Here is a 22,940-nt window from a genome sequence, read left to right on the forward strand (position 1 = left end):
TTTCAAATTTGGGCCCCAAATATATATATTTTTTTAAAAATATTTTTATTTGGTTGGGTTGCCACAGCGATGAGCTCTCTATATACAAAAAAAAATAATTTACACCATATAGGAAAAAAGTTTCAAAAAATACCATCCTCTCCCCTTAAGTTGAGTATATGCCATAGTTCTACTTAACGTCACTCTAAAATCCTTACATTAATACAACGAACCACTTAAACATTATTGACAAACCAACACCGGGTTCAAGTAATTTTATCTTGACCTGCAACTAATTTTTATACTCTCTGTTGCCAGATATTGAAAGGTGGGACAGTAGGATTCAAGGCCTTCTGAAACTCACCATTGAGCATACGCAGGGCGTCCGAGGAGGCGCCACTGGCCTTGAGAGCTTCTTCCAGCTGCGAGCGCCTCTTCATCTCCAGCTCCAGTTGGTCCTGGAGCCGCCTGCGGGCCTTGCGCTCCTTCTTCAGCCGCTTCTGGTAAAGCACTGCAACAGAAAGAAAATGAAATCATCAGCTTTAAATTCAATTATACCATGTGTAAGATGGACAGCGGCTTTCTGCCGTTTCTCTTCTAAATATGTTTTCAGTTGAAACAGAATTTGTTGATATCAGTGATGATGAAGATAAGTCGTCTGTGTACAGCTATAATACTCAAGATAAGCGTCAAAATACCACATACACATACACTACGCCACCTCCTCAAAACAACGAAAAGTTAACATGGGTATAATTCAATATAATCGTATGCCATATACATTTTTTAAAAGAGGAAAAATCAAAGACTAAAAAATTGAAAAAATTAAAACTATATAATTCTGCTCACAGAATTGAGAAATTAAAATGGATTCAATATAGTCTTATTTATTTATTTATTTATTTATTTATTTATTTATTTATTTATTTATTTATTTATTTATTTATTTCATCAACCTTTGTTCATGTCATGGCGGATTAGATGTGTTCCAGTTTTCAATCCGCAATCACTCTCTATTACTGGACCTACAATACAGTCATTTTAAAGAGGAAACCAAATAATTTATTGGAAAAGTAAAAAAAAAATAATAATAATAATAACTCAAAGTGTTCACCGAAAATCCAATTTCGTTTTCCCTTATGGAGTCACATGATTTTTAAAACTTTCACAATTTTCATCCAAAATTTGTGAAATTTAAACTACATAAACAGGTCTACAATACTGTCATATGTACAAAATTTGGTGTCATTAGAGGTAACAGTTTTGAAATTAGATAGTTTGATAACTTGATATTAATTCCTTGGTCCAAAACATCTCTCATCTGGAATTTTACATTTAAAATCTTCTCTCAGTTGTGCTGGATCTGCTGCTGAATCCGCTTACCATGCTAAACGACGTAAATATGAACATTTAACATCGAATTACATCTTCGTCGCTTTTGCAGTTGAGACCTTTGGTCCGTGGTGTAGAGACGCTAAGGGTGCTATTCGTAGACATTTCGCTAGCCCGCGCTACAAGCGTGCTAAACTAGCCCCGGTTATCGATTGGTTACTTGTACAGGATTCAGATCATATCATATCGCTAACACTGGTTTATGAATACGAAAAACGTTAGTTCGCTGATCATCCACCGGAAGCCCGCGCTAAGAATGTCTATGAATACGGCCCTAAAGATCTACTGACCCAAATTGGTACACGCCTACTGTCCCGTACCGGCGATCCTAGATGTATCAATTTCCTTCGCCAACGCATTGAAATTGCGGTTCAGCAAGGGAATGCTACCTTCATCTTGGGATCACTTCGGCAGACAAGTGCCTCAGCCGACTGAGCTACACCGGTGTCTATATTATTATTATTATTATTATTATTATTATTATTATTATTATCATCATCATTATCTAAGGAATACAATGATAAGACAGATAATGAATACAAAGGAAGATATAGTAGAAATTATAAATGAAAATAAATTACAGTGGTAAAGGCATGTTAAAAGTAAGAAGATGGAATTAGTCATAGCTTTTAGAGAACCAGAGGTTCATTGCCACCCTCATATAAGTCCGCTATTGGTCCTTATACTGAGCAAGATCAATCCAGTCTCTACCATCATATCCCACCTGTCCATCTACGTCTCGGCCTCTCTGAAGGTTCCAAGCATATTTATTTATAACCTTATGGGGGAACGTTGTACTTTTGACAATTAAACTTTTTGATGTAGCAAAATTGACTAACGCAACTCCATTATCATTACTAGTTATGTGTAGGCTCTCTTATCCAATAGTCGGTTTAAAAATATCCTCCCGTCCTACTCTAGCATTGAAATCCTCCAATAAAATTTAATGTGATATCTAGATAAATGATCAGAAGATGGAAGAATACTAAAGGAAATCATGCTATAGGGACTTAGAAGGAAGGAATAGGAAAGGAAGATCTAATGAAAGTTGGATGTACCGAGTGAAAAGAAATGTGGTACTGAAAGAACTACAAGATCCCAGATACATTAGGCAGCGAATAATGGACAAGAAAATTAAATAAACAACGTGATAATTTTTATGTATTACAGTTGAGGGAAGTTACAGCACTGTAGAAAATTCTATAGTAAAATTATTATTATTATTATATTATTGGTCGGCCGGGTAGCTCAGTTGGTAGAGCAGCTGGCTACAGACTGGAAGGTCCGGGGGTTCGATCCCAGGTGGTGACAGGATTTTTTCTCGTTGCCAGACTTTCAGAACGGCCCCGAGGTTCACTCCGCCTTCTATAAAATTGAGTACCGGGTCTTTCCCGGGGGTAAAAGTTGGTCAGAGCGTGGTGCCGACCACACTACCTCTTTCTAGTGCCGAGGTCATGGAAAGCATGGGGCTCTACCTCCATGGCCCCCAACAAGGCATGTTACGGGGATACCTTTACCTTTTTTACCTTTATTATTGTAATAATTAAGCAACATCGCATTATTGAATTGTTGTTGTAAAGCTACTTTGACATATTCATAACAAGCTGGAAGGCTAAATATTTGCTGCTGTTGATAACTATGTAAATGCACATTGAGAATTTGAATGTTTGTGTCATCTTAGTGGCACCGAATCTTTTTTTTTTTTTTTTTTTTACTGTAGGCAGGTCGCCACATGAAGCCATGCACTATGACAAATAACTTCATCAGTTAAGAAACGGCGCACCAAAGAAAACAAGAAAGAGATTTTCCTTAATGGACGTGAGGGTACTCTTAGCTTGACCACTGATGTAATTAGACCAAGCCGACAATCCCATTAACGCCAACAATAGCGAGTCGAAACAATGCACAACCACAGAAATTTGTCTCATTCAAGTACTACACACTAATTTCCCTCCTCCTCCGCTCTCCCCCTCCCCATTCCACATCACAATTTATTTTTTTCTTCCGCTCTCGTTAAAGGAGAACCACAGCAAGATGGGAAACTGGTCGGAAAAGAAAAGAGAAGAGGTTAGATGTTGTGGGGTCAGAAACCAATAATTTCGATGTAAGCTCTTTGTCGGAAAGAAAGTTATTTGGGTGGGGGCGGGGGACGGGGTGCCCCCCTACTGTGGATACCGTTTTCTTCTTGGTTGGATCGGCGGTAAATATTTGCTGTGCGAAGACGAGGAGAGGAAACAAAAGGTGTACGAAGCGTGTATGCAAGCAAGATGAATGGCGGTCGCCTTAACTAGACTGCAGCCATAGTAACGGCGGTCGGAATAACCAGAAATCTTTTCGTGTGTAACTTGTGGGGGGGGGGGGAGATATTGCAGCTTGCAGTATACACCTACAGTATAACAATCTCTACACTATGGATTTACAGCCGCGATAAAGAGTCGATTGCGGTTTTCAATCACTGTTTCTTCCTCTTTTGCTTGTCTTCTCCTGTCTGCTGGTGCCATAAACATTCTTCTTTTGCCCCATATACAATCGGAAATGAGAAGCTAATAGGTAGTATTTCACACTTTAATAACTCTAGTGGTTGATTCAATACTTCTCTCAAGTGTGAGAAGATAAAAGACCCTTTGTTGCCAACATTCCTTACCCATGTTTCTTGGAAGATTGTGAGGGAGAAGAAATGGTAACGGATAGTAAACTATTACAAGAGATTAGATTTATACCTTCTTCTTCTTCTTTTTCACTCCATAGTTTAGGCTAAATAGCCTGTTCCGACATCTATCGCTTCATACGTCTTTCTGTATCTCCCTTTCATATTTCCTGACAGTGCCAAGATATTTTCAATTCTCCTTCATGTATGTATAATCTATCTCAACTGACTTTCTTTTATTTTTTCAACTGATCGCCATATTCTGTTTTTAGATTCCATAATTAGAAGCATTTTGTCAATGGATTTTAAACCTGAAGAAGAATGGTCAGAAAATGGACTTGTCAATATTGACCGGCGAAGAATCTTGAGATCTTACAATATTGCCCTGAAAATGCAATCTCTAGGAATATCTGAAGCCCAGAATTTAGTTTTGCGCGAGATCGTGTGTATTTGCTTGGTTTCCGCACAAAACCAATCCGCGGAAAGTCTAAAATTCTACATTCAGTATTCCCAACCTAACACACATAACAATTTCCCTCTTCTTACCGCTTAAGTGACATATTGATTTTACTGCTTTAGGCTTTTAACATATTATTTTTAGAGACGTTCAATATAGTAATAATTATAAATTGGAAACTTACCACTGCAATTTCACCTAATTGCAGAGTTAATTATTGTTTTTAAATATTTGCAAAAATTAAGTAAACTCTACAACTCCACTAAAGTTACTGCATTCGTGATGCAAGTAACATTAAGGAAGCCGTGAAAAAATGAACAAGATTCCATAGACTGGGGGAAAAAAAGACAGACGTATATCACGGCCTGCTGGAGTATAGTAAACACAGAAAACATTTTAAAGCAACAATGTTGAAGATAGATATTTTTGTTTTACAAATTTGCCGTCATTGAACAGAAACCAAGATGGAGATTTCATTGCAACTAATTAGAAATTCATCTTTCAGATATGTAATAAACGATCTTCGCACAAAATAATGTACGATACACGAGCGGTATGTTTTCTTTCAATTCTCGGAAATTAAAAAAGCTCAACTACGTTTCGCTTTTTCAATCTTTTCCTCGAACATGAAAACTTCAACATACCGCTCTTGTAACGCATATTACTATTTCATTACTAGATCTCTAAATAATTTATTGATTACGATAATTTCACGTGTCTGTATCTCCTATAGTAGCTAAAGACTACCTGCTATGTTAAATGTCGTTTACCGGATTTCTAATATTCCTTTAGTGTTATAGATATAAATACTCAATATTACCGTCTATTTTTAATTTGTACACTTACACAATTATTATTTCGCTTATCAATATCTTGCTTAACCCAAATGTTCATTCGAGAGTTAGTTAATTCATATTTACTTTCGAATCTATTTTATTTTGTAATAGTATATATATATATATATATATATATATATATATAATTGTTCTGTTTTCTTATCTAATTACAATGTCGGTAGAGAGATGTTTAATTAGCCCTACCTATTTTAATATTCATTTGATGATTTTCTTTACCTTTAATTTATTGTAATTCGTATTTATTATGCTTTACATTACAGTATTTACATATTGTTTCTGGCCGAGTGAAAGAGAAGGCAGAATAAATAAGTAAACAAATAAATAAATAAGTAACTAAATAAACAAGTAAATAAATAAACAAATAAATGAACTAATGAATGAAAGAATGGTTTCCTAATTACATTTCATCTAATTGGAATTTATCTCTACATGATGTAAATATTCTGCAATGATCTATAAAAGTTAGCCGAAACGGACAAAATCAGGTATGCACATTTCATTTATCACTCTATAATTGAGGCTCTGACATCACATATTCAGCTATATCTTCCTGCGCCTTGTACAGTCCTTTTTTTCCGAGGTGGGGGAAGATTACAAATATAATTGTTGACAGAAATTCGGGCTTTTTTTTTTGTTCGTATAGGCTTACGCCAAATATAAATCATTGCTACCAGTAATTAACAATAATAATGTCATGAATTCTTTGCAGAATTAAGGCCATAGGGTCTTCTCTTACACTCTACCAGGTCACAAAGTATACAAGCAGTTAAAATTTAACAAAAAGTTAAAGAACAGAATACTAACATATTACAAAAAAAAAAAAAATAATAATAATAATAATAGCATAATAAAATCGACACTAAACAACATGAAAATAATAGCATAATAGTAAAAAAGAAAGTAAAATACATTGGAATATGGAATATAGTGAAAGCAACTCATTTAGTACAAATGGTTAATATGGAAAAACTTAAGGAAGAATTTATCAAAATGGAATGTAATAAAATAATAATAAAAAAGAAAAGAAATACGAAAATTAAATAATAAATTAATGTCTATTACGTCATACGTTTTATGAAATTAGAAATGTTATTATAATTCATAAGAAAATTAATATCTAGGGTAGATAATTATTTAATTTCTCTGACATATTTTTTCTTTCTTGGTGTGTGTTTCCATGCTATACATCTAAGTTACATTATTAAGTTCATCTTCGGGTGTTAGCTGTCATTTACTGGTCCGTCAGCAAGTGAAAGTGTTGTGATCAACATTTCTATCTAGTTGAAGTTTTAAGAACAATCCGCCACGTACATAAAGTGCTTTATAGAATTGTAATTTCTTGTAGTCTTTTATTGCTCAGGGCGAGAGAGCCGATATTTGTTGAGTATATTCCTAGAACCCCCCACTGGGCGGCGCAAGCCCCCCTTACAGTTCACATCAGCGGGGGGCACCTCCACCTCACCAACATCCAATAACCGTGTAGTCCGGACACGCCGTGCCCAAGAACATCATTTCACAGGACAAAAGAGGCCGTTAATATGTTTAGTAATCATACTGTCTGTCTGTCTGTATAATAATTACCAATACCATATCAACCGATAAGCCTAAACTTCTCTAGACAACTAATCACTCAAGACATTTCTACTAGCGGTTCAAAGGAAGCCATTTTCTCTTCTTAATTACAAACTTCTTCCATTAAGCCTACGTACGTGTACTAATCTCTGAGAGTTTTAGACAATTTTCTAGTCAGGAACCCAAAGCGTGGGTAAAAACAGTCACAAAAACAGCAGACAATTAAAAACTCAGATGCAAACAAAGTACATGAAAAACTTCAATTAGAATATCTGTGGCAGCAGATCGAAGAAAATTTGATTAACGCAAAAAAAAAAAAAAGACGATCGTTGCCTACACAACAATCAATTGTTTATTTATACACATTAGGGCTTGCGGAATAATTGACGAGAATTGCAGGTCATTTTGCTTCTAATTTCACTTAATTACCTTTTCAGACAAGGAGAAATAAATGAATAATAGTGACTCTGGGTTATTCACATTGTTAAACGAGACCTTTGTTAGGAATTTGATGAACGTTACCTAAACACAGAATAAAATGTATTGTTACGAAGTAACTCACTTAGTATTACATGACCTATAAATATTCCAAAACTTTTCAATTCTGATTTTTTTAGAACAGTTTTCATTATGTTTATATTTTTTTCTTTATGTATCATCTAGGATTAGGCGTTTATAGTTTATTTGGCTTTGCAGAATTTGGAAAATTATGATTCTCTTTTCTATGACAATACTGATTATTAATTTCAAAATAGGTCGTCGGGCATTCTTTCACCTCCCTTTTACAATTTGTTTCCTGCATTTAATTGTTATTACTTTTTGTTAATTTAAAGTGTTTACTTTTATAGCAATATATGAAGAAGTGAGTATGCAGCAAGGTTCTTTTTTAAATTATATTAATGTTAAATGAAATTTTTCATTTTATAAATTAGTCTATTATTTCCGTTAGAATCCAGAATTAAGGGGCGTATAATAAATAACATGGACAAACTCATAACTTTGCAGAATATGAGTTGTATTTTTAACAATTCGTATCATAGACCTACTACATGACTAATTTCATTTTATTTTTCTTAAGATTACTTCATTCTATATTGTGTTTCTGAAATGTTACTTCTCAACAATTTATGGGACTGGCAAAAACACCTAATAATATAATTTAAGCAACGTGGTTTGAATTTAAATGCATTACTATTTACTGTAAACCAGGTAATCTAAGAAAATCACAAACTTATTTTAGAAAGGGGTCCTTACGTACTGGATGAAACAATAAAAGGTTTATAATTTATCTTATCCTAAATACCACTTAGTGAAACAAGTGCGGTTTTCTGCGGTAACAAGCATTAAGCTCAAAGATTAGTATAAATGATACAATTATTAAATACGAGGGAGAGTAAAAAATCAACCTTAATAATTGTTTCATTAATTGAACATGTACAATAAGACTACAAACACTTTATCACTTTTCAACATAGTCCTCACTACGTTCAATGCAAGTGTTCCTGTTATACTATGTTAAACGTGATGAAGTGTTTGTAGTCTTATTGTACATATTCAATTAATAAAATAATTATTAAGGTTAGTTTTTGACTCTCCCTCGTATATATTTTATAACCTATTTGAGATGTCACAAAATGTGGCAGGCCTACCTTACAAACGTCCATAAGGGATAGGATCAGAAAATACAAAACACTTAAATTTTATAAAACAATTGCTTTCTCTGTCATAATGTATGGAACTGGGAACTGGAAAATAAATGACGAAACCCGCAGAAATGCAATTCCTGAGTTATGTTTGATAGTAATATAAACAGACCTATCAGAAAAAAAATGTACTGATCTAAACAGTTAAACTGAAATATGTAAACTTCACTGTTAACAAAATAATTACCATACAGAAATTATAACCACTAGATTAATGCTCCTCAAACCAAAAAGATGTCGAGATGATGGGCGCCCACGAAGAAGACTGGGGTTGTTTCTGGGCGAAACCTGATAACTGACTTATCATACGGATGTTGATGACATGTATTTCATTAAAAAATACTCCCTCTGTCCCAAATATGGCATGGAAAGATTTCATTTATTCCGTTCCAAAATACGGTATACATTTGTTAAAGTTCTCAGTAATATAATGCAATTTTAATGCATCTTCTAGATACTTATTTGTATGATAAATTAACTTAAGAAAAGCTAATAAATAAATACATTTCATTCTATGTGATATCAAATTAATAAAAGAAAAAAACAAACATTGTTTTGAGAGAGGCAAATTAACATAAAAACTGCAATAAATTACAATCCGTTTTTATACGATTATTGTGCCTTAGATGTCCTATTCAAAATTGACTGGGTTGGTGTTCCATTTTCTGCAACAAGAACATCACAACAGGTGCCATTTTATTTCTGTTCATAATGAACTATTTAAATATTATAGTTTGATGCACTACAGAAGACTAGAAACTTTCACAACTGCACTGTCTGATAGTCCCTTCACTACTGAACAGAATACCACACCGTGAAATACTTCGTGCGCGCATGCGCAATAATCAAACTTGTTTTCTTTGTTACTATACCATATTTAGGAACGGAGGGAGTATATAATTTACTTGAAAGTTAGTCATATAAACGTAAGTTAATCCAATTTTGTAATTACCGACGAAGACTGGGGCTAATACAAGCAGTTTGTTTCTAGAAAGAAAGGCCTATGTTTTACCCACAGTTAATTCGGATCATTAGGCCTATGTGTTTAATCACATAGTCTTCTACCTACACCGTCCAATATTTGTAAATAGGCTTCTGGCTCTATTTTGACATCAAAGCACTATTTTTCTAGGTCGATCTAAGTTTCTCCAGTTAGTGTGTTTGCATAATTTTTTTTTTTTACTTCTATCCAAAAATATCATCAACTCTTTATAATACCATTAGGCCTTATGTATATATCGTGCATACACACAACTTTATGACTATCCCATAATAGCTACGTTCTCACTGCTAGAATTGGACTAATATATCTTTGTGACGATATCAAAGACACGCAAACATATGGGAGAGTAGGTACTGTCATAAGTCATTACCTTATACAGCATAAGCTGTACAACTTTACATGTTACTTTTATTGCCCTTCGTATTGTTTCACGTATTATGTGATAGAAGTTTAATTTTAAAAGCATTTCCTAACCAGTTATAGGCAAATTTACTTCACAAACAATTCAAAATATTGTACTTCTCTTTAGGGAATATTCCTATTGACATTTCAGCCCTAACAGTGTGCTAATGAATGTAATGCTATGGTGTTATTTTTTGATATTGTAAGATAAATAATACGCTTTCAAGCATTAGTACTGTTTTCAGAAGATGGGAGGAATGATAGTAGGAGGAAGAAGAATAAAGTGCATAAGATTTGCTGACGATACGGCGTTGTTAGCAGAAGAGGAGATGATACTAAAGGATATGCTAACTGGAGCTAAATGACAGCTGTGAGTAGTATGGGATGAAGATAAATGTAAATAAGACGAAGAGCATGGTCAAAGGAAGAAAAATACAGAAGATTAACTTGCGAATTCTAAATGAGGCAGTAGAGCAAGTGGGAAGCTTAAAATACTTGGGATGTACTATAAGCAGTAACATGAGCTGCTGCCAGGAAGTCAAAAGGAGAATAGCAATGGTTAAGGAAGCTTTTAATAGAAAAAAGAGCATCTTCTGCGGACCTCTGGAAAAATAACAAAGGAAGAGACTAGAGAAATCCTTTGTATGGAGTGTGGCATTATACAGGGCAGAAACATGGACATTAATACAAAGTGAAGAGAAGCGAATATAAGCATTTGGAATGTGTGTATGGAGAAGAATGGAACGTGCGAAGTGGACAGACAGAATAAGAAATGAAGCTGTGTTGGAAAGAGTGGGTGAAGAAAGAATGATGCAAAAACATATCAGCAAGAGGAAAAGGAATTGGTTGGGTCACTGGCTGAGAAGAAACTACCTACTGAAGGATACACTGGAAGGAATGGTGAACGGGACAAGAGTTCTGGGCAGAAGAAGATATCAGATGATAGACGACATTAAGCTAGGTCTATATGGATCATATGAGGAGACAATCAGGAAAGGCAGGAAATAGAAAAGCGTAAGCATTATTTCAACACGATCAATATCAGAATCATCATTACCTCATTCGTTAGAAATTTATTGCCTCTATGGATCTTTAATTGAACAGTGTGATACCAAAACGCGGTAAGTCCATTTTTATGAAAGTACTGGGATAGTTTTCTGTCCGCCGGTCTATGGACTGAACGAGTTTTCAAGTGACATACACAATAACATAAACTTTTAGACAAAGATTGGTGTTGTTTTGGAAGAAAATAAGCTTAAAATATAATGATAGAAGTCTAAAAAATTCATGTATATATATATATATATATATATATATATATATATATATATATAAATCATAAAAATGACCAAATGGACAGAGCGAGTTTTGGATTGCACTCTTCTATTGCTGAAAGCAAAGATGTTTAGGTGTCCTAACTTATTTAAAAAATCAGGTAGTACTGATCAAGTAGAATATCACATTACTTATATTTTCTGATTTAATTAAAATAAATGTAAATATTATTATATGTATCTGAATTATTAAGTGCATTAAATTACCGTATATTTTGAAAAATTGACGAAAGAAATTCAGCATATAGACCACACCACTTATAATGCGCATAGAAAATTGCAACTCCCTACAATGAAAATTGCATTAGCGGTCAAAAATTTTGTAACTGATTATATTTTGCCTACGTCCCATCTACAATATTCTTTCCAGTATAGACAAAATATTCTGTAAGATGACAAATGTGTGATACAGCAATAAACTAAAGTACAAAGTAGAGAACCGAAACAATATAATTTTGTTGAATTCATTTTGCTTTCAACAAACTTTTATATGAAGAAATGAACTAATTTCATAAAGACGTACAAAAAAATAGTGGGAAATGGTAGATTAGTTTATTGAGATTGAAAAGTAACAATGTTTGCTTCATTTATAGTATTGTGTGAGTTACTCTTTTTTGCAGAATATCACTCGAATACGAACAAGAACTGCGACATAGAACGTTGCTCCACGGAGCGTTTAAGTTCAGCAACAATCTGTTTAAAGAGGCCTGAAATCTCTGCAGAGACGCAACCACGTCACCGGCTACAAAAGAAGCAAAGAATCTTATTTGTAACTATCGGCTTAAATTGAATACTCAACCAAGTAACACTAATTTACTTTTAACAAAAGAGGGGAATCTTTTTTTCTGATCTAGTACTCCAAGCTTAATCGATATACTTTTCTTTTGTTTTCTAGTAAAATAAAAGTCATACGACAATAGAGGGAAAACAAGGGCTGGAACAAATACAAACAAAAACAAGGCAGTAACAATGTGGGAGGTCACAGTTGTACCGAGGAATCAGACAAGCGGAAAATTCGCCATCTCGGTAGCTTGTGGGACCACACAGAGCGGACCGGGTCGGACCGGGCCGGCGCTGAGAGAGAAGCGGGCACCGGACGCTCGCCCGCCCGCCAAGTGTCCCGTCAGTTCACGCTCAATGCGCGCCGCCTGCGATTAACAACGACTCAAGTCGCGTGGACACGAAGATCGGAGTTTCATCGTTACTTCAAATTACCTCCCATATAAGTACTTCATATAAACTATATATTCATTATACTAGAAGGCAGGTCTAACGAAACCCACGTCAGAAATGACATTTCTTCAGTTGTAAATATGTAATAATGTGTATTTATTCACATTGCAAATAGGTAAATACCCGGTGGCAGTGGTAACTAATTATTCTCAATAATGACAATTAATAATAAACACAATTACTACTACTACTACTACTACTACTACTACTACTACTACTACTACTTCTACTTCTAATAATAATAATAATAATAATAATAATAATAATAATAATCATAATAATAATAATGAGCATCCTAAATTAAATGAAGCACGATCAATGAAAATAATATTTAAATTAAATCTAATTTGTATGCTAAGGGGTTAGGTACAGCTTACAGGAATAACATTTTGGAAATATTAAAAAATTGTTTCCTCCATTACTGTATCTTGTACAATAATGAAAATTAGTGTATGTAAAACACTGTCCTTCTGCTATATGGAAAAATTATTTTTACGATAAAAAAAATTATTTACATTTTTTTTTTTTTTTCAAAATTTAGTGCACTGTGCAGTGTTGAAACGTTTCCCTCATAACTCAAAAACTATCCAAACATTCTATGATTACATTTTTTGTGTGTATTTATACATATCATATCTACAATATGATACAAGATCACTTCTCTACCTTTGATAGACTGTCTGATAAAAAATAAATTCATTTAAAAAATGGTCAAATCAGTATTTTCTTCTAACACAAAATAAAAAAAAAAATATTATTTATTAAAGAATGTAGTTGAAAGAGCATGATATTGTAAACATGAGTTTCAGCAATGAAATAAAGGCGAGAGAACTTGAAAAAGTTAATAAGTTTGTGAGTTATGAGGGAAACGCTTCATCACTGCACAGTAAACTGGCATCATTTTGAATTTTGAAATATATATATATATATATAAAGCTTTCTTTATATCATAAAAATATTTTTTTCATATAGTAGAGGGACAGTGTTTTACACCTACCAATTTTCATTATTGTACAAGATACAGTAATGAAGGATAAAAATGTTGAATATTTTCAAAACTTTTACTGCTGTAAGCTGTACCTAACCCCTTAACAATAAGTTCGAACTTAAACCCACGAGTATATATGATATTTTCATACATGCACAAGTACCTTTCAGCATTACACTCATTTCGCTCTCAACTCACTCACTACACTGGAACTACGACACATTTCACTGACGCTATCCTGATTTCACTAACACTTCAAAAACATTTCACTGTTCAAATACTTCGCACTACCACTATAACCTATAAAACTTCACTGACACAACACACTTCACTGACACAACATACTTCTTCACTGATACAACACTTCAAATAAAACATCAATTACACCCTTTAAATAGTGTGCATAATATACTACCGTCTAGTAGTAAAGTCCATAAGCCTATTTTTTAATACATTTTTGATTATTGGTAAAGCCTTTAGTAAGTCTGCAAGTGAAGCATTCCAGTCCCTGATAGTACGATTGAGAAAAGAAAACTTTCCAGTGTCCGTCCTCTGTCTTCTTTCCCTCAATTTATGTGAGTGGTCGTTCCTTGAAGAGTAATTTGGCGGCTGCAAACTATTTTTTATTTCTCTTCAGGCAGGCTCCCTCTGTATGTTTTGAACATTGTGCACAATCGAATTTGCGTTCTCCTGTCCGTGAGTGTGTCCCATTTTAATGTTCAATTAATACGACAACGCTTGAGAGCCCGTTTTTAAATCTTCTCCAATGTCTTAATATATTCTTTTTAAATGTTCGTGCAATGAGAGCAATAAATCTGAGTTAAATTTAACACTTACAGGCCGGTATTTATTGTCGAGTTAAGTCATATTTTGTATTTAAATCGAACTTTAAGTAGTCTATAGACAAAATATGTGAAAGTTAGAATTTAGAAGACAGTTATTTTACCGATTGTTGTGTAGGGAAATTCCAACTAGGGAAACAAACAGGATTTTAAGTACAGAAAGGATGTTCTAAGATGATACGCTGGGAAATCTAAAATGAAAAAAATAAGAAATAGACGAATAAAAGAAATTATGGAATTGCAAGACGAGCCAGATATTATAGATATCATAGAAAAGGAAAGGTTACAGTGGTAGGCTATGGCCATATTAGAAGAATGCCAGAACAATGATTACCAAAAACAATTATGAAATGGATTCCACCAGAAAGAAGGAAAAAAGGACGACCAAAGAAGAGCTGGCTGCTCGAGGAAAAGAGCCAGGCCAATGTATGAACAGAGAGGAGTGACGTTTGTTCTCCGAAAGACAATGACAGCTGTTATGACACCGAAATGATTGATTGTTCTGTATGGTTGTGAAACAGAAGCTAAGGGTGTTCGAGAATAAGATGCTTAGGAAAATATTTGGGGCTAAGAGGGTTGAAGTTACAGGAGAATGGAGAAAGTTACACAACGCAGAACTGCACGCATTGTATTCTTCACCTGATATAGTTAGGAACATTACATACAAATGTTTGAGATGAGCAGGGCATGTAGCACGTACGGATGAATCTAGAAATGCATATAGAGTGTTAGTTGGAAGACCAGAGAAGATGAGACCTCTGGGGAGGCCGAGACGTAGATGGGAGGATAATATTAAAATAGATTTGAAGGAGGTGGGATATGATGGTAGGGACTGGATTAATGTTGCTCAGGATAGGGACCGATGGCGGGCTTAAAAAATGTTATGTTTTATTTAACGACGCTCGCAACTGCAGAGGTTATATCAGCGTCGCCGGATGTGCCGGAATTTTGTCCCGCAGGAGTTCTTTTACATGCCAGTAAATCTACTGACATGAGCCTGTCGCATTTAAGCACACTTAAATGCCATCGACCTGGCCCGAGATCGAACCCGCAACCTTGGGCATAGAAGGTCAGCGCTATACCAACTTGCCAACCAGGTCGACTGGCGGGCTTATGTGAGGGCGGCAATGAACCTGCGGGTTTCTGAGATGCCATTTGTAAGTAAGTAGAGTATATTCTTAGAGATTCGCTGATTACAAATTGGGAGCAAAATAAAAACTGTTATTGAAATACCGGAGACAATCTAATAAAGCATAGCGTCCACACCATTTTGAATATTCCTCTAAATGTTTAATTGCCGGCAATTCTAGTCATTTCAAATAAACCATTAAATTTCTACGCCAGGAAAAAGTGCTGTAACGTAATTCCTAACTTTTAGCTTACACAACTCCTCATAGGATTTGAAAAATTTCGAGAATATCTCCACAGATTGCACGTTAAAGGCAGTGGAACTGTCCATTTGGAAACAATCAAACCTTGAACCATATTATGTTTCAGTTCCAATATTTTCGCACGAAAGAAAGAAATAGTCTCAGTACTTAACACTACAGACCGTGAATTTGACAATCCACTAACTGAACTCTTTGTTAAAAGAGCATCTATCAAATTACTGTTCATGTGATTTATAAACAACATTTATTCAAAGCTGCAGAGAATGTATTGATTTGACTGCGAAACATTTGAATAACATTAATTATTCGATGACGATGTGTGTTTCATTTATGTTCTAATTTAAAATCAATTCTGTCAAATGATTGTAAACATTTAACCCTAATATACAAAGTGGAAGTGATGTAGCTATGCAGATTGAAGGGAGGGGGGAAATAATACATTAAAATATATACAAAAATCTATTATGCGTTTTTCAATTAAGTGCATTGTTAATTAGAATATTAGGCTGAAAGTCTGCGAAGTTTTACAACGCGCGTCACCGACTAATGTACGAAAACACACAGGGACTCGGTCTGAACAGCTGAGTTCCGCCCCTTAGTCACTGCAGTAGAGTTGTCAGACTTCCTTATGACATAATATCGATACGTGATAATATTTATATTTAAGTTTTAAGCAAACAGTCAGTTTTATAGAAAAACAGAGTTTCAAAGGGGTGAAGCATTCCTTCTTAGTTTCTCCAATTCATTCATTCACAGTGTTCTGCCCAAGTGCAGGACTTTCACTACAAACCCATCATTCTCCAATCTTTCCTATTTTCTGCTTTCCTTTTAGTCTCCGCGTGCGATCCATAGGGGAAGCTGTTGTACCTTGGGTCATTTTTACATTTAATTTCTATTTTTACCATATTATGATTATTAGGTTGTCCAAATTATAAAATAAGATGAAGCTACTCTTTGAGATATCCTTGGTAATCTCTATTTACGAATTTAATTACTCTTATAATTTTTATATTCAATTAAATGTATACAAGTATAATGAACCAAGGTACGATATGAGGTTGTACCTTGGGTCACCCGATGTTGTACCTTGGGTCACATTATAAATTTAGCCTACAAGAAAAGAAACAAGAATACAAATTGCGGATAAACATAAATATGAATGCAAAGTGTAGGCTACATATCGAAAAATCACGAAACTTCTGGAATATAATAGGAAACAAATTAAAGATACAATTCCTTTGCAATATGTTCATGCAATAATGCATTTTAAGCAGATAACAAAGACAAAATCGATCTACTTAACATCATAACTACTGAAATCAACTGCGAATTGTAGTTGGGAAGTTTATCTCTTAGATTAACCTTGTTGGTAGGGAGATGGTAGCTTCATGACTGTCACTTAAAGGCACACTATATTCATCATCTTTCGCCATAACAAACTTGTTGGAGTCGGGAAGTTTTTTCAGAAATAGGACTTCACACTCTTCTTCATCAAACTAAACGCTTTTGCTACGTAATGTGAAACTTTCTTCTTTCCAGCAAAACTTCACATCATTGTTAGCTCTGTACACAAATTCATTTTCATTAGAATCCTGCATATTTTTTAAGTGCTTAGACAACATAGTTTTCGAAATATCAAAATTTTTGGCAGCAGTTCGCACTTTAGTTCCATTTGTTAACACATCCTTTATAGCCATGCGAAGTGCTTCTACATCTACTTTTTCCCGCTTTTTTCCATTCTTGCTTCTTGGCATGGTTCTATAAAAATAAAAGTATGACGATATAATATTTCCAACTTATTGAGCAATAAACTATATTAAATTAACTAATAATTTATAATGATTTGTACAGTTCTGCTCATCATCAGTTCAATGTTGTACCTTGGGTCGACCCAAGGTACAACGCTTCAAGTGGACCGAGGTACAACTACTGCTCATTGTGAACTGAACATCATGTTTCAAAAGTTAGGTTATATTCTAACAATAACCTAATATACCATTCGAACAAGAAAGAAACAAAGATCTTACCTTACTATTAGAAATGTCTTGAATTATAACACAGCCCCGTAAAAAAAATAAAGAACACATTACAAACAAAATACTTTCCGAAATCAAAAACAAATTTCTTCACAAAGAAAGCAAACCACTGTATCTGAAGATCACTAAGCTTTGTGAGAGGACTCTTGTATACAAATATGTAACTTGATTGTAATACTTCATTTTTCAAAACACAGACGGCAGAGAAATGATGAATGATCCAAGGTACAACTGACCCAAGGTAAAACACCTTCTCCTATATCTTAATGTCGTCTATGATCTATTATCTTCTTCTCTAATGGTAAGAGTAAAAAATCAGAATCCCACGGATAGTATTAATCGAATAAAGAATTGTTAAAATTTGGGAGAAAACTATTTTTTTCTGTGAAAATATTCATTTAGGACTAATATGATATTAGAATTTTTGTAGTACTCTATCCAAAGAATAAGTTGTAAAATCTCCATAGTTATAGGCCAATATTTCCAACCTGTATAATCGGATGAAATATAGATTCGCTTATTGATAAATGAATACATAATAAATAAGTAAATAAATAAATAAAATAAATAACAGTTTATAGGTCTACTAAAATGAAGTAAATTATACATGTTACAAAATTTCTGAGTCGACTGCCACCAATTAAAAAAATTAGTGTTACTTAGTGTGAACAGAAAACTTTATAGTACTGTGAAGTATTTAATTTCCACCATTAAAGTGCTAAACAGGAACATTCAAGAAGGCCTACAGTGTTCAGTACTTGGATTAATAACAATAATAATAATAATAATAATAATAATAATAATAATAATAATAATAATAATAATAATAATAATAATAATAATAGTGTTTCATTTACGAATGCTTTTCATTGTAGACATTCTAACCCAAGGCGAAAATCAAGTTTAGTGACGCGCAACATGTAACAGGACATTTTGGACTACACAAACTTTTCGGATTTGCTAATGTGGACGAGAGATAATAATCATGTAGTGATCGGATGATTGGGCAGATGGTTATATGAAGGTCCTGAAATACCCTTAAAAATCCATTAAAAGCTGCGCAAATAGTAACAAATTATAAAATTTCCCTACCTTTAAAAATCCATTAGAAGCTGCGCAAATAGTAACAAATTATAAAATATCCATACCCTTAAAAATCCATTAGAAGCTGCGCAAACAGTAATAAATTATAAAATATCCGTACTCTTAAAAATCCATTAGAAGCTGCGCAAACAGTAACAAATTATAAAATATCCGTACCCTTAAAAATCCATTAGAAGCTGCGCAAACAGTAACAAATTATAAAATATCCGTACTCTTAAAAATCCATTAGAAGCTGCGCAACCAGTAACAAATTATAAAATATCCGTACCCTTAAAAATCCATTAGAAGCTGCGCAAACAGTAACAAATTATAAAATATCCGTACTCTTAAAAATCTATTAGAAGCTGCGCAAATAGTAGACTAACAAATTATGAAAATCCGTACCCTTAAAAATCCATTAGAAGCTGCGCAAATAGTAACAAATTATAAAATATCCGAAGGAAATCAAACTTGGTTTTCTCTCATAAGACATAATCAGCTATATGAGGTACAAATAAGGTAGTAATCACAGTCAGAAAACAAAGAACTTCAATTTTATAATGTTCATAACACAGTTATTGTATTCGAAATATAACCATTAGAAGTAAGACATTCAATGCTTACAGGAAACCAGCAACAAACAGATGGGAATTGCTGTTGGATTCTCCAGTAGGCCTACAACCCAGTTAGCCCGGCAGAACGCCCAAGGCTGTAACAGGCGAAATAGCTATTTCTTCGGCGAGGCGCATGTCGTTTAAAATTTGTGACCACTAAACCTAACCACTAACCTATATTTCCTAACCATTATTCTTTTCACTATTACTGTTATTTTTGTATTACTTGCAGTATTATTATTATTATTACTGCACTATTATTGCCACAGATATAACTGGTTTCTAAACCTCAGAGTTTTCCATTCTTGATCTAATAAATTCCTGATAAATTCTAATATATTATTTTATTATACATTAATATATTTGTATGACATCTAGCATGATGAATACCTCGCTTCTAACGTTTCTAGTTGTATAACTTTTAAGTTCAAAGACTTCTTTAAAACTATAGGCTATTTAAAAATAATGCTATACAAATAATTTATATTACATTTAAGATTAGATCTTTCCTTACTTTATATAAAAACAGTTGCAAGAAGAACTGTTTATAAGCTTTTTAAATTCTATAGTGATAATTATGAAATATAATTAAAACCATAAAATGGTTAAAAAATCAGTTATTTGGACATTTAAAATAGAGTGTATAAGATCTTCATTTCATACATGTTTCGGGACTAGTACTACCCCATTTTCAGTAGATTTTTTGGGAGGGGGAGGGAGCTACAATGAAATTACCTTAAATTACTAATAATTAAATTATGTATTTAAATGAGGAAATGTAACAAACATATTTTGATTAATATCGTTCAGATTTTATGTAATTTAAATAGGCTATTATTACCATCGACAAATTATTGCTTGTGTTGTAATTATAATTATTGATTTATGATTTTAATGATATCGTCCGTTTACAAACATAACACAGTAAGTTAAAAATATTACTTATGAGAAAAAGGCGTAATATAATGTATGTGCAGAACCTTAGAATTGAAAAATGAAATACACTTAAATAGAAACAACTCACTAAGAACAACATTTTGAGGATTCATTTTGTCAGAAGGCAAACGCCCTTTCTTTTTCAGAATCATATTTTTTTAATGTTTTGCTTGTAAACCGACGACATATTTTATAATTAAATTATGAATACTGTATAAAAAGATTCAACGTTATCTATTTTAAGATATTATTGTCTATGATGATAAGATCCTCTAAATTATCCACCAATTCACCAATTGAAAGCAAGAATCTGTTGAATTTCAACCAATAAGAACCACCTATCACTACAATAGTTAGCACTATATGGCTTTGTTCGTACTACTGTAATTCTAATAATAATTTAAAAAATCAACCTTTTTTTGCGAATGAAATATGATAGGATGAAAGTGAATGAAACATCTTTTCCAATAATAAAATGCATTATTATCCTTATCTTCATTTATTTATTATTCTATTCGCGAAATATTCTTCTTAAATAAGTTCTATGTAGGGATTTTCATTTGCTTTGAATTCACAATCACTTATGAATTCATCGACAATATGAAAACATTTTCTAATATCACGTTTAATGAACTTAAATTGAATGTATTAGCCTATATTATCAATTGATCTATGATTATTTGCAGATATTATTATTTTTCTATCAGTATTCTACATTCGTTGCATTTCAAAGTACACTTAAAAGCCACCTTTATTCTACCGTTATATTCTCGACGTTCTCGCACACAATATAATTTATTCATGTATTTATTTATTTTGTTAGAGTTAAGGTTATGTATCTATGTTATTGAATTGCATGGCTCTACCTATTGACATATTTCTTAAATGCTGTTGCTCTTTCATCTTTTCCATCTAATAATAACATATTATCTGACGTATGTTCTCATTTTCAATCTTACCGATTTAGAAATATTACAATAATTACTACATTTCATTACATCATATTATATTAATATTGTAAATTTTCATTTAAGTTCACACCAACTACTATTAAATGGACGGTAAGTTCTTTATTTCTTTTTTACTTCGTATCAACTACGAGGTTATTCAGCGTAGGCTAGATGGCAATGGTGATAGCGAGATGATATTTTACAAGATCAGACCGAGGATTCGCCATAAATTACCTGACATTTGCCTTACAATTGGGGAAAACCTCGGAAGAAACCTAACCAGGTTATCAGCCCAAACTGGAAAGTTCTTTATTCACTAAGTGTCTTATTGAATATATATTTTAAGGGAAACAGGTTATTATTATTATTATTATTATTATTATTATTGCTATTATAATTATCATCATTAGGCCTATTAACACCATTATGACTGATTGTTATGATTATCATCTTCATCGTTAGGCTTATTATTTTTTATTACTTACTCGCTTTTAAGGAACCCGGAGGTTCATTGCCGCCCTCACCTAAGTGCGTCATAGGTCCCTATCCTGAGCAAGATCAATCCAGTCTCTATCATCATATCCCACCTCCCTCAAATCTATTTTGATATTATCTTCCCATCTACGTCTCGACCTCCCAAAGGTCTTTTTCCCTCCGGCCTCCCAACTAACACTCTATATGCATTTCTGGATTCGCCCATACGTGCTACATGCCCTGCCCATCTCAAACGTCTGGATTTAATGTTCCTAATTATGTCAGGTGAAGAATACAATGCGTGCAGTTCTACGTTGTGTAACTTTCTCCATTCTCCTGTAACTTCATCCCTCTTAGTCCCAAATATTTTCCTAAGCACATTCTTCTCAAACACCCATAACCTATGTTCCTCTCTCAAAGTGAGAGCCCAAGTTTCACAGCCATAAAGAACAACCGGTAATATAATTGTTTTATAAATTCTAACTTTCAGATTTTTTGACAGCAGACTGGATGATAAAAGCTTCTCAACCGAATAATAACAGGCATTTCCCATATTTATTCTGTGTTTAACTTCCTCCCGACTAATAATTAGTTTTATTATTATTATTATTATTATTATTATTATTATTATTATTATTATTACAATAACTCTTCTATAGCCGGCCGTGTCCGCCAGTAGCCGGCATCTGTCTGCAGTATGAAACACTGAGCGCTTCTAACTGCCATATCTCCACGTCGCCGTAGGAACGCCCGCGACTCCACAAAGATGGAACATCCAATCACTCTACATTAATTTCCTCATCTGCATCTAAAACCAGCGCAAAGATTACAACTGATGCAGCTTCTGCTCCCGTTTTTCTTACAGCGTCTCAGAGCGAAAGTGGCATAAGGTACGACACACTTCAACACGTCTTCGTAACTCTTCGCTTAAACTTCCCTCCTGAAGTAGCAGACGGCCCTCTGGCAGTATTACAACATTACATCGAAGTGAATACTATATGATAGAGGACTGAAGCATGATTACCTAACCGAAAATATGACGAGAAA

General features: G+C 33.6%; 1 protein-coding gene across 5 annotated transcripts in view; it reads right to left on the reverse strand.

Annotated features, from left to right (window-relative positions):
• Window positions 1-22,940, reverse strand: part of dac (dachshund family transcription factor) — a 1,230,461-nt gene that overhangs the window by 102,924 nt on the left and 1,104,597 nt on the right. For all 5 annotated transcript variants that reach the window (XM_069819054.1, XM_069819052.1, XM_069819050.1 and 2 more), the window contains exon 9: window positions 344-490. In XM_069819054.1, coding sequence (XP_069675155.1) covers window positions 344-490 — 147 coding nt within the window. The remainder of the gene's footprint in view (window positions 1-343; window positions 491-22,940) is intronic.

Source organism: Periplaneta americana, chromosome 2, assembly GCF_040183065.1.
Source record: "Periplaneta americana isolate PAMFEO1 chromosome 2, P.americana_PAMFEO1_priV1, whole genome shotgun sequence".
Lineage (NCBI taxonomy): Eukaryota > Metazoa > Arthropoda > Insecta > Blattodea > Blattidae > Periplaneta > Periplaneta americana.